Source organism: Phyllostomus discolor, chromosome 3, assembly GCF_004126475.2.
Source record: "Phyllostomus discolor isolate MPI-MPIP mPhyDis1 chromosome 3, mPhyDis1.pri.v3, whole genome shotgun sequence".
Classification (NCBI taxonomy): Eukaryota; Metazoa; Chordata; class Mammalia; order Chiroptera; family Phyllostomidae; genus Phyllostomus; species Phyllostomus discolor.
The window spans coordinates 89,877,442-89,891,297 of NC_040905.2; the positions used below are offsets into that span (position 1 = coordinate 89,877,442).

General features: G+C 40.3%; 1 protein-coding gene across 2 annotated transcripts in view; it reads left to right on the forward strand.

Annotated features, from left to right (window-relative positions):
• ZKSCAN1 (zinc finger with KRAB and SCAN domains 1) overlaps positions 1-13,856 on the forward strand; it is a 44,510-nt gene that overhangs the window by 15,093 nt on the left and 15,561 nt on the right. Inside the window, exon 6 of one of the 2 annotated variants that reach the window (XM_028506519.2) lies at positions 2,217-3,035. In XM_028506519.2, the coding sequence (XP_028362320.2) occupies positions 2,217-3,035 (819 nt within the window). Of the gene's footprint in view, positions 1-2,216; positions 9,785-13,856 lie in introns of those variants that run through there. The other variant, XM_036019879.1, reaches the window with a different exon arrangement.

The window sequence follows — 13,856 nt, forward strand, 5'->3', positions numbered from 1 at the left end:
GAGCCCCTTGCTTTAGACCAAATACAGAATGAGAACATTTGAGTTCATTTAACTCCCAAAAGGCTGGTACTGTCATTCCCTGATTACAAGTGGATCTTTTTTTAAGATTTTATTTATTTTTAGAGAGAGAAGGGAGGGAGAAAGAGAGGGAGAGAAACACTGATGTGCATTGATCAGTTGTCTCTTGCATGCCCCCCAGCTGGGGACCCAGCCTGCAACCCAGGGATGTTCCCTGACCAGGAACTGAACTAGTGACCTTTTGGTTTACAGGCTGATACTCATAATCTGCTGAGTCACATCAGCCAGGGCAGATTTTTTTTTTTAAACCACCTCTAGGTAGCTTTTACTGTTTGAAATCAGAAATACTCTCATATTCTGATTCCTCGCCTCTTCCACCACTCTGTTACCTGGGAGGATTCTGCTCTACTCCCTCTGGGTTACAATTTAGATGCCTCCATTTGGGGAGTATCTGTATTTCCTAGTGTAGAAGGGCAAGTGAGAATTAATCAGTGGTTCTACTCCTAACTTGGGACCATATTCCTAAACCTACCAAAGCAAGCAAGCATCCTTCTATGGGCTTGTTCTGTCTTCTTTCATCTTGTGGGTGATTCTCAACAGCTTTGCATAATTCTATAAACTTGCACCTATACCTCCCTTGTGATTAGGATCCCCAGTTTTCAAGCCAAATAGTAATCTATGAAGAGCTCTGGTTCCTGGGTGTATGGTAAGAACAAAGAAGTTCTAAGCAGCCTCAACCAGATAGGACAGAGACACAGGTGACAAACATTCCCATTTGTCTCTGCTAGGTATCATCCCCTGAGAGACAGTACTGCAAAGGAGCTTCTTAAATAAGTCCTGTCAGAGGGAAGTTCACTGTGAGGCTTCTGCCTGGGGAAGACAGGGAGGGTAAATGAAGGGAAACTTCATAAAGAGTGGATGTTACTAAAGAAACCTCAAATTTTGCTTCAAACCATAGGGATAACTGGGATTTATGTTTGCTTGGTACTTACTCTTTGGATTAGTTGAAGATTAAGCCAAATATGTTTATGATCTGGGTATTACCTACTTCCAGGAAAATTTTTTTTAAAAATTGGGTTCAATCTGGGAAGTATCCATAGAGTCAGGGACCTTGGCTTGGAATTCAGAATTAGACCAAGTTCTTCCTTACAATTGGTTTAGTATTTATGGCAATTTCATCACTAATGTCAGGGGTTAAATATTTTCCAGCTCCCTAAGGAGTTGCATGCATTCAAGGGCCTGTTGCGGATAGTACAGACCCTTGGGACAAGTTTCTTAAGGCCAAATAAAGAATAGAATTGGGATATTTGTGGGGGGGGGGCAGTTTCTAGATGTAAGTAAACATATGTAAAATAACGTATGTTTATTGAACAGTTTTTAATCTCACCTTAAAACAAAGTGAATATATCACTCTACAATAAAAACATTCCAGTGTTTTAATATGCCATCTCTGGAATTGTTTTCATTTTCTTTTCTATTCTCAGTTGTCTTTCGGTGAAGGTTTTGATCATATTTACTAATGCCCCAACCAACTTCACTCTTGTTTCTATTATTTGAGTGCTGTCAGTTCTATGTCGCTCCCCTGGTGAAGAGCAATTATTTCCTATGTAACATCCATGTAACCTGCCAAGTTCAGAGCTCCTTGTTTTGCCATTAACCATTTCCTTGCTGATAAAAAATTTTACAGAATGGAGTTTTTTCTTTTCCTTTACTAATGATATTCCTTTATTTCTGTTAATATCACTTATCATTTTCTAGGAAGAATTTGTCCATTCTCTTTTTAAGTTCCGATTCTTAGAAATAGAACATGATTTTTTATGTATATTTGTTTCTTCAAATTAATTAATTATCAGTTAACCAAATAGAACTGTGGGTTGTTACCTGATATGTTCCTTAATTCCTCATCCTCCTTAACTTGTTCTGTTTCCTCTGCTCATTCCCCAGTAGGTCTGTTCATTTCCGTCCCCTCTGCACACTCCTTCTGTTGTCCTTTGCACTCTTCCTGCCCTCTCGTTTCCCAACTCCATTCCCTGTTTACTGTATTTTTTTAATCTTATTTTTCTCCTATTTTATCTTTGATTAATAGTGTGAGGTTGTTTTGCAGGCCTGTAGGAACTTCCTAGAAAACAGTGCCACTCGATTAACCTATAGATTAAAAAGAAAAAGGTACTATATGTATTTTCTATTTATTGTGTCAGGTTGTGAAAGCAGGAATGAGAACGAGCAGTCAACCTCCAAGGCTAAAATCGCAGAAGACTCAGCATCACGTGGGGAGACAAGAGGAAGAACCCAGAAAGATTTTGGAGAAAAACGTGAACAGCAGGGCAGAACAGCAGAAAGGCAGCAGAGGAATCTGGAGGAAAAAACTGGAAAAGAAAAGAAAGATTCAGGGCCAGCTGTGGTCAAGGAAAAAAAAGCGAACACAGGAGAGAGAGGTCCCAGGGAGAAGGGTAAAGGACTGGGAAGAAGCTTCAGTCTGAGTTCAAACTTCAACACCCCTGAAGAAGTTCCAACAGGAACAAAGTCTCATAGATGTGATGAATGTGGTAAATGCTTCACAAGGAGTTCAAGCCTTATTCGCCATAAAATCATCCACACTGGAGAAAAGCCCTATGAATGTAGTGAGTGTGGGAAAGCCTTCAGTCTGAACTCAAACCTTGTCTTGCATCAGAGAATCCACACGGGAGAGAAACCTCATGAATGTAATGAGTGTGGCAAAGCCTTCAGTCATAGTTCGAATCTCATTCTGCATCAGCGAATCCACTCTGGAGAGAAACCTTATGAATGTAATGAGTGTGGGAAAGCCTTCAGCCAGAGCTCAGACCTTACAAAACATCAGAGAATCCACACAGGGGAGAAACCCTATGAATGTAGTGAATGTGGAAAAGCTTTCAACCGAAACTCATACCTTATTTTGCATCGGCGAATTCACACCAGAGAAAAGCCCTATAAGTGCACTAAGTGCGGCAAGGCCTTCACTCGAAGCTCTACTCTCACTCTGCATCACAGAATCCACACCAGAGAGCGAGCCTCTGAGTACAGTCCGGCCTCCCTTGATGCATTTGGAGCATTCCTGAAAAGTTGTGTGTAAAGTGAGAATTTGTCAACAAGCCATTTACCCCCTTTGTTTCTAAAATTATTTCAGCGATGTGTGCTCATGGAAGGGAAAAGACATCCTCAACAGATTTTTTTAAAAATCACATTTAAGGATCCTTGTAGTTAGATTAGGAGTGTTCTGCCTTTGCATAGTCTGTAGGCATATTCTTCCACATAGCCCCTGTAGGGAAAAGCTAGTCATGTGGATAAGCCACACATTTCCATATGAGATAAAAGCACACACAATAAAATGTCAAGCTTTTCAGTAATGAGGATACCTTTGAGGCGCTATTTTACTCTCAACAACCACAATAATAGGATTGAAAGATTGAGATTGGCTCTGTAAAAGCTGCTTGCTGCAAATAAGCCCTGGTTGGCCGTCATCTTGCTATACCTTATCTCTCAAAAAAGAGACAATTAAAAACTACATTGGGACATGCTGCTCAAACTAGTTATATATATGATAAGTTATATATATGATCACTGGTAGCCTACCAAAGCTATAGAAATCTAGGACTGTGCTGATAAGTATCAAACCAAAGATTTCTATCTCTTCCTGAAAGAGAGGGTATGTGCACCAGTCTATAGTTCCAAAGGACTGCCACAAATGTAGATGGTTTTATCCTCATCGCTGAGATAAATTCTACTGACATGGCAACAATGATTCAAAACATTTCTCTCCCTTCTGGAAGAAATCCCTAAAGCACTAGTTGTACTCTGAAATGCCATTTCTCCACATGTTAGCACTTGATTATATGCTGTCTTTTAAGCCTTCATTGTTTCATGTATGAAAGTTCTCATTACTCCCCAAAAGAGATGCTTTGATTGACAAGGGATATATTTATATCCTTGACAGCACCGGACACAATGCTGAACACACAAGAGGCACTCATTGTGCCTGACTTCTAACAGGACTTTTGCACTTCTGAAGCCCTGTGAGTACCTGAAATATGGTAGCCTGACCTAGCCTTTGAAGAGGACATTCAGAGCCTGAGGCATGCTAAAGCTCTGAGGTCTTATGCTATTCTTGTCCTACTTATAAAAGAAAGGCACCGGCCACTTGCATAGACTCTATAAACATGGATCAGTGAGCACCATGGAATATCAGAAATGACTCTATTCTCATCATCTTAAGAAAAATACAAAAACATACTAAGGCCATTTTTTGACATCTTTTTCTAGCAAAGCTGTTAGCCAGAATTTTCTTCAGTCAGCTACTGAACAATGTGGTGATTTGGACAATTTCTGAGTAATTTGTAACTTGAAATGATACAGTTCAGACAATGTAGTTTTTGTTGCTTTTCAGAAAAAGGAAAATGTAGGGAGTATTTTTCCCCTGCACTTTCCAAAAACTTCACAAAAGCATTTGACGTTACCTGGCCATTACTAAATGTGTTAGTTGCTCTGAGAAGTTCACTGACTTGCTAATTAAGATGTGGTTGGTTGTATCAAAGTCATACTGTACAATGTCTTCTCATCACTAAAGACCGAGGTGAGGTTACAAAACTTTTATCTTTTTCACCATTACAGGAGGATGCATTTGGCTGTCTGGAAGCTAAGACAGAATTTTCAGATACACGTACAAGAGACCCACTTATCGGGGTCTACATAAGTAGTCATAAGGGATTCGAGTAAAGATGACTCAGCTCATGAGAGCATGCAAATGATTGTGGACAGCCCTGCGGGAACTTAGACCATAGAATTAGAACATATCTGAAGGCTGTCCCCATAACAGAAGAACCCCACACAGCGGCTGAAATTTTCCATCAAGAAACAGAACTAAAAATTTTGTTTGCTAACCAACAACTCAAGCCCATGAGACAGCATGTCTTTATGGGGAGCCAGTGAGGTGGGGGTAGCTGTGACCTCAGTTCCAGACCAAACTAAAACTGCACAGCAGTCATCCTTTGGCTTCTATTACTTGGACCAACCACAGCTTCCCTATAGTTCCTAAGCAGTTTCATCTGTTTCCTGGGGAAACTTCAAAGAAGTCAGCTGATGACCAGAATATTTCTATCCATTCAATTTAAGAAAAATAAAGATACTCCAGAAGAGTATACCTAAGTAATGTGTTAAAGTAAAGTGAAGTTAAAGAAATGCTTTTAGTATTTTCTTCAGAGTGAGCCACGTGATGGTTGCATGGAAAATTGCTGGTGCTTTTGAGAAAAGACTTTGCTGCTGGGAAGCAACTGAAAGCAGCGAGCTGCTTTAACTCCAGGCACTGAGCAAAGCACTGACTGCTCTTAGGGAAAGAACTTTGGTTGGTTCCACACTGGCTTTTTTTTTTCCAGAACTACAAGCTGATAGAATTCAGCCATTTTTTTAAAACAAAAGTTAAATATAACCTGTGCCCCCACTTTTAGTTCCCATTTTTCTGGGATATCATGCTGTGTGGGATAGCCACTGCAGTTGCTTCAGATCTTCAGCAGATTCACTCCTTGAAGCAACTACTTGAAGATATGTTTTCTGAAGAAAAAAAAAACAGACTACAAATGTTGATTTAAACCATTTACATCGCTTTTATCAGCTGCTCAAGGCAGAGTATAATTGAGTTATGGTCAAAAAGGCTTACAACATCTAATTAGTGCTCAGGATAGTCACTTAGTAGCCCTTGACTGGCTAAAGTCTGTTAACAGTTTACTGTGTAGTTAAGCAGTAGCATGTTAGTTGACCTAATGGAAATTTTTGAAAGTCTTTTCAAAACAATACCTTAACCTTGCCAGGAAGAGAAGTAAAGTTCTTCAAGCTGTGGGATATTTGTTTCTACTCTGGCCTGGCAGGCAATGCGAAGGCCTGAGAAGAGAGATCTATGAGGCTTCTTAACATGTAAGGCACTTAGTATTTTATTAAAGGCATAAAGGTGAAACTATGCTGAATATGTATAGAGAGGTCGATATGTTTGTTATGGGAGACTATTCACATCTTATGTACATCAGTAAATTCATTCCGGAAGGGAACCTCTTGAATGTGATAATGTGGAAAAGCCTTTAATCACATCTCAGCCCTTAGCATCAGAAAGCTTACACTGTAAATAAACTTTATTAATATATGTGAGGAAACCTTTCATGTGTAGCACTTGTTGCTTTGGACAGAAAATAAGTTCCACCAGTATGTTCCAATGGTAATGAATTTCAGAAACACTGCAAAGGACACTTAATCAACTCCAGAGGATCCACAGAGGGAAAAATTGTGGGGGAAATAGCAAAATGTACAACCTCTTACAAAAATTGTCAATGTTGAGTACTTCTATATATATTTTGTATGACCTTAATGTCAGTGTCTGTGTTTTGTACCTCTAGCCCCAGTTGCTATTCTGTATACTCTCTGTAAACAGATAATGTATTTTATTTTAATCTATTTGACAGAACACATCACCTAAAAGAGCAGAGTTTTGGAGTGAGTAGTAAAGAAGTTGATGTGATTATAGACACAAAACATCAGTTCACAGAACTGAGGAGGGGGAGTATGAGAAAAAACCTCATAGTTTGGTGCTTATCAAATCAGAAGACAAGGTTAGTAGATGGGTTAAGAAAGACAGGTTAATAGGGTGCTAAAATTGAATAATTCCTATAAACATTTGCAGCTCCTTGAGAGTTTTCAAACCAGAAAGTTGACTTCTTAGCTGCCAGGTCACCATTTTAAGCAAAGAGAATGGGTTGTCTGAGCTCATCAGGGGAAGTAAGAGGGTCTTCTCCGTGAATTGAGAGTAGGGAGAGTACTGGAAAGGCTAGTGGGACCACTTAAGTTGACTGGATTCTATAAACCATAGTCTTTCTTCCCCCAGGAACTCTTAAATGTTTATACTTAGAAAATTTGGGATAGGGAAACACCAAGATGGACTCTTTCCTGGAAAAAAACAGATGCTTGCATTTCCTGGCATTGCAGGAAGTTTTTCTGACAGCATTTTGCAGTATTCCTGTTGGCTGTGCTCTGTACCTTCCCTGCTCCCACTCTTCCTGGTTTATGCTTATTAGGAGAGAAGGCTTGTGACAATTCATAGCTGTGAAAACTTTTTTTCCTAGTTTTTATCCTGGATTTGATTACCTTTTGTTCCAGAGTCTGGCCATACTGATGTACTAATCTAAAGCCAACCAGGTTCATCCTACCATCCTCATGGAAGATGCATTGTGTGAATTGGAGGAACTATTACAATGTAGTCAAGCGGTGACAGCCATACTTGCAAGAGGAGCCATATTTTTGTGTGTCCCTCTCTGAGCAACTTCTCAAAATAGGGGGCTGGGGTTTCCCACCTGGGAAACTAAATGAAGGTCTACAGATTGCAAAGTGAAATGTAGAGTCAGAGAAAAGGAAATTGAGTGGTATTAATAGATCTTTTCATAAAAGTTAGAGTAGACTTTATTTCAACTGCTACTGAAGAATTTAATAAAAAGCATTATTTGAAAAATTTTCCTAACATAGATTTAGGTTTCATTTTTAGAATGGACACACTACTATACATTAAAAGTAGTTACTTATTTTGCTATTAAAATTAATTTTTTATATCTGAAAAATTACCTGTTTTCAAAGCTTTGTAAAACAAACTTGAAGTTATAGGGAGATAAGCCATCTCCAATTCTGCAAATCAAACAAAAGTTTGGGAAGTACTTTGAACATCTCATAATACAGACTATCTTAACATAAAATCTTAGTTTCAGATGGTCTGGTTCTATTCAGTAGTAGACACCACAACCTCATGGTTTTCTGTCCTCCTAAAACAGTGGAAGACACAGCATTAAGTTGACTTCTAAACAATGGTCTGCTGTTACTTTAACAAATTTTTAAAATCTCAGGATTTTCATCTCCATTTACTAAATAGTCTCACTTCAAATTACACAGTAATCAGCGAAGTTAATTGGTCGTAAAATTTATTTTCTCCCTTCAGAAAGCACTCATTAAGCAGTGAGGATGAGTGTTTTAAGATATATAGAATTAGATCTGTGAGTGAGTGAAAGGTGGTTTTGAAACTTGGATTTAATTCTGGTTTCAGATTTGGGTTTTAAATTCCTTTGATTCAGAGAAGGAACTAGGCAGCTGCTATTGTTTAGTCTCCTGACAAGGTCCAATATGCTGGGAAGGAGAGTGGGGAGAAGGGTTGTAACAGCTCTGCACTCTCAGCTAAAGAAGAGGAATGAGGCAGCCCGGTGGAAGGAGAAAGAACCATGGGAGTGTGTTGAGGTCAGTGCTTGCTTGCCTTCCCTTTCACCTCAGCTAGTTAACAGTTTAAGGTTTTAGTCTGCCCCGGGAAGAACAAAGCATGTTAAGGCTTAGAGATGCTTCTGCAAGTAGCAGGGATTCTTACAGGAAGACATAGGAGGGGTGTGGGATGGGAAGAAGTGGGTAATGTGTATGCAGGAAAATCTTGTTCTAAAAATATATGAGTTTAGGGGTAAGGGGTGGGATATGCAAGCAAAGTCAATTATTTTAAAATGAACATGTATTTTTATTAACTTTTAGTTATAGATTATTACAACCAGCTCAAAATGATAAGCCTAAATCTATATAGAGAGTTAAGTCAGACATTATCTTGTTTAAAACAAGAACAAACACTGTCTTGAATGGAACAAATCTTCCTGTTTTGTCAGTTCTTGGTTTTATAGTTTAGAATAAATTAGACAAAAAGACGACACCTGTTTCTGTATACCTGCAGAATTAAGTTATTGCTGTTAAAACCTGGCCTAGTCTGAAGAGTCCAGATGCTTGGTAGATGCTCAATAAATTACTTTTAAAATGAATTTGTTCTTTTAAAACACTCAACAGTTCTAGAAAGACTTCTTTCAATCAATAATGGAATCTTAGAAGAAAGGTTTGTTTTTAAGGTTAGGGAACTCCACTGAAAATAATTTTAAACTTTAACTTAGTGAAGTTGCAATCATGAGAAATGGCAGCAAAGTTAAATGTATACACATTTGTAGTCAATGATCCATTTTAGGAGGCTGATGGTATCTGACAAATTAATGTAGTGAAGTTGGGGAAGGAAATTGGGATTCATAATCTATGTTATTGCTCTTCTGGGTCATGGTAAAATAAATTATCTTTAGGTGACAATGTTTGTGGGGGTGGTTTTGTTTTTTGTCATCATAAATACACATTTGAGGTAAAGAAAATACACTTTATAAGTTAAAAACTGGAACTTTGACCCACAATCCAAATGAAGTTTTAAGTATTTTCACAAGGGCTCCCTATGAAACGCCACCATAGAGCTTTGGGTAGGTTCTTCAAAAGGGGAACAAGGTGAAAAGCCATAGAATAAAGTAACTTTTTAATGGTCACGCAATTTTATTATAAGATGGAACCATTAAAATAACCTTTGACTAATTCATGTCTTAAAAAATTGAATATCCTGGCAGAGGCCGCAGTTCAGTCACCGACATGCAGCTTTTTGTCTGCGCCCAGAAGCCACACACCCTCAAGGTGACTCAGCCAGGAGACTGTTGCCCAGATCAGGGCTCATGTAGCCTCGCTGGAGGACATCGCTCCAAAAGATCAAGTGGTGCTCCTGGCAGGCACTCCCCTAGAAGATGAGGCTACCCTGGGCCAACGTGGGGTGGAGGCTCTGACCACTCTGGAAGTAGCTGGCTGCATGCTGGGAGGTGAAGTCCATGGTTCCCTGGCCCATGCTGGGAAAGTAAGAGGTCAGACCCCCCAAGGTGGCCAAACAGGAGAAAAAGAAGACTGGTCAGACCCAGCCATAGATGCAGTACAACCAGCATTCTTAAGTCCTTTGTAATCCTGGCTTTCTCTAATACAGCCACTTAGCCCAGTCAAAAAAGAAAAGAAAATTGAACATCCTAATAGTATGGCATGTAATCTGATATTAAGACTAGCGATTTTCAACGGTGTGCAGCAAGAGTTTTTAAAACATGCAACACCTGACTAGTCAGGGGCATGGACATCTCTTTCCTTAGATTGTCAAATTAAAAAATAAAATGACAATAGCCAACACAACAATAGCTGTCTAGTGTGAATGAATCAAAATTATACCTATTTTTTGTCAGATCAGCAAAAAAATTTGATGGTGTGTTGCAGAATTTTAGTAATTGGTTTATGTGTGCCACAAGATAAAAAAGGTTGAAAATTGCTGGGTTAGACTTTTAAACTGACCTCTAACCTAAATAATCTTGTTTTGTTGCATAATATATTGAAACAAATTCAATGTGATTCTTTTAAGTAAATAAAAAGCAGCACATGTGAATAAACTATATTTTTACCCACGTAGCTTTACAACCAAATCCTGGTTCAGATGAACTGCACCCTATCCTGTCTGACTGTTAGCCTGTGTCCTCCAGAGAGCAGAACCTGAGGTGGAGACTTGAGTGCAAGTGATTTATTTCAGAAAATGATTCCAGAGAACAGAAAGGGACAGAGTGGACAGAAAAGGGAAGAAATCCAGTATTTTTAAAAATCCTTACCTGAGAATATGTTTATATATTAGAGAGAGGAAGGGAGAGAGAGAGAAAGACATCAGTCAATTGCCTCCCACATGCATCCTGACTGGGGGTCGAACCCACAACCTTTTGGTGAATGGGACGACACTTCAACCAACTGAGCCTCCTAGCCAGGGTGAAATCTGGTATATTATTGAATTTAGTCACTGCTGTGGAGAAGGGCCCTGTCAGAGATTCTGGTCCCAAGTTTAAAGGCCTGCGTGTTGAGAGGACCAGAGCCTTACAGTGCCCCAGTGCAGACAAGAGTCCCAGGAGTCATAAGAGTCGGGGTTTACACCTACCAAGAGCTGCTCTTAGCCTCCCACGCTGTTCAGTCTAGTTCAAGCTCTGGACTGGTTTCCTCCATTCCTAAGCCTTGGCTACAGAAAGCTGCAGGAAGAAAAGATAGAGACAAGGCCACCTTCATTCTTACCCTTGCCCCTGCTAGACAGTCCTCTGCCTTAGTCTGGGATTCAGAGTGTGGGTTTCTCCTACTCCCCAAACTCCCACACCTATCACAGCCTCACCTCACCCTTTCTCAGCAGATGTCCTCAGTATTCTTTCCCAAGGGCCTCAGGCCATCAGGTGTATTCTTCACTTTCTTCCCCTAGGGCCCCTTTCCTAGCCGCCTGTGAAGGGATGTGGACTCACTCTGGTGCCTCCAAGTCCTCACCCCTCAACAATCTGTTCCACATTTAAATAAGCGCAAGCCTGTAGCTTTTGGGAGCAAAACCAAATTTTAAATATCTTTTATTTGACCTTGCCCTTTTTAGCTACCAAATTACGAGTTGGGCCTTAACCAGTTTTCATCTTTTCACTGTTGATATCCCCCCTCTTCAAGCCCCTGTACCTGATGTCTTAACCACTTACCAGGGTTTTGATGGAGCATTTTTCCCCTCATCTTCATTCTTCCTTACGCTTCTATAGTATTTGACCATTTCCTTGAAACCCTGTCAGTTTGTACTACTCTTTCAACTCCTCTCTTCTTGCACTCATGAATAATAACCATGAAATTTCTCTAATCCACATATGAACTCTGCAAAGATAGGTAGAAATGGCTTACCCATTAAGTGGCAGAGCTAGATTTTAAAACCAGGTGTGTCGGACTCCAGCAACCAAGTTCTTTATGAACTCAATTCTCCCACTTTCATATATCACCTATGTATGAAGCCAGAATGAATTCTTTATCTACCAATTACTTGCTGTGTCTTAGTTTCCTCATCTGCAAAATGGGCATAGAGTTATTATAAGCATTAAATAAGCCATCACATGTAAAGCACCTACAACAGAGCCTACCATAAGCATTCCAAAATGTTAGCTATTATTATTTCCTCCATGGGCCTCTAGCTCTTTTCTTTTGAATATTCATTTACCCCTCACTGAAATCTCCTTTTTTAAGGTGAAACAGGCCGGCCTCGTACTATATCTCATTAGTCCCTAAAATATGTAACTTTGAAATATTTGTGAAAATTCAGGACCCAGGCTCTGGGCCTATTTTAGTCCCAGATGTTATGGACAGATCTCACAGGGTCTCTGTGATTCTCTCAAATTGCCCCAGTCCTTGCTTAATCCTTTCCCTTGCCCCAATCCTTCTTCAGCTGATGCAATTCCTTTTGCAATCCCAAGCAAGTCCTCTTAGGAATCAAATTTCCCTGGGAAGGATGAAAATTGCTGCACAGTTTAAGCGGCCTTTCTTGTCCCAAACTACTCGTGTCCCTTTGCCAGTAGTTACTACCACTGCCTCCAGGTCCTAGATGTCTTCCACTCCAGGTTCTTAAACAAAAAGAGGTGCCAGGCTGACTCTAGGGTTACCTGTCACCATGTGGCCGGCATTTGGTTCTGGACTCCACATTTTAGAAGAGAGACAAGCTGACTGCAGGATGGCAAAAGCAAAATGACCTTGTGTGCAACCAAGGGTTTTGTTTGATGAGGAGAAACCTCACTGGGAACTTGGCCTGCACCTCAGAAGCGGGTTTCTTTTTATTCTGCTTGACTCCAAGAAATAGAATTAAATCCCTTTCAACAAATACTACTGTCAAGCCATATGTTGGGTGTTAGGAATAATAAAAGGAAAGAGATACAGCAATAAGTAAGGCAGGTAAGTAAAGCCAGCTCGGCTTAGCTGCTGCCAGGATTTTGGGCAAATTAGAAAAAGGCGCCCCTTCCTCAGTAAACTTGACTGCCTTCTGCTGGAAAATTGAGATAACTGTACATTTCCCTGATAAGATGAATGGTGGTCCCTGGGGTTATGCAGGGCACAAGTTGCACAACCAGGAGTGATGCTAGTAGAAGCCACTGGGATTAGAAAGAAACTTGTTGCAGAGCCAGCCAGAGCAGGTGGCTGTGTCAGTTCATTCAGGAAGGGGGTGGGGAGGAGGGGGATACTCAGGGGTCCTAAGCAGGAAGGGATTTTGCATGGAGGATGGGGGGGGGGGGGCGTTGAGATAGACCAGATACCCTTTGTAATGCCCTTCTACTCTGAGATTATGCAAATTCTGGGGAGTGGTTCTTCCACAAACTCTCAGGGAACAAGCTAGCAATGTGCTCTTGTGAAAGTCTTGGCAGGAAACTACCCTCTCTTACTAAGGAGAAGGTAGGTGGCCTGACCCCCAGAGTGGACAGGATGGAAGAAAGGATCTGTGGTAGGTGGAGCCACATCTATCCCTTGGTGTGGGCAGACATTAAAACAAAGAGATCAGAAATAATATAGCCAGGAGTTTTGAAGATTAAAAATCCCTTACTATTGGTATAGCTAGTTGCAAAGCTAGTTCACTCTCACATGATCTAAACACTTTACAGTTGTCAGAGCAGATATTGTTATACCATTTTCAGATTATCAAGTCACACATCCAAGTCTCCCAACACTCATTAGCAGCAGAGCTTCAGCGCTAAGCCACGGGGTTGTCTAACTACACCACTCCATTTCTATTTCCATTTTCTCATTTTTTCATTCGCAGATTCCCAACATGCCTTATATATACGTGGACTCCGTCTAGAAAGAAAACAGGAAAGTTTACAGAGCTGTAAATGGACAAGAAACTTGCCCAGCCTTGTTCTAAGGGAAATCAAGGTTTGATCACCCTCTACTGGCCAAAGACAGGGATGGCAGCAAAAATAGGTAATGGCAGATGCCAGGAGGATCCAGACAAGCAACGATTTTAGAGAATCATAACTACCCTGAGGGAAATGGAGAGAGAAAGCCAGGGCCCACACTGGTAGCTTTCCCCTTTCCAGATTTCTGCTACAAAGTGGAGAGGAATCCTTTTTCTTTTTCAAGCCAAACAATTTTTCAAGACAAAAGAGAACCAAGTAGTGTAA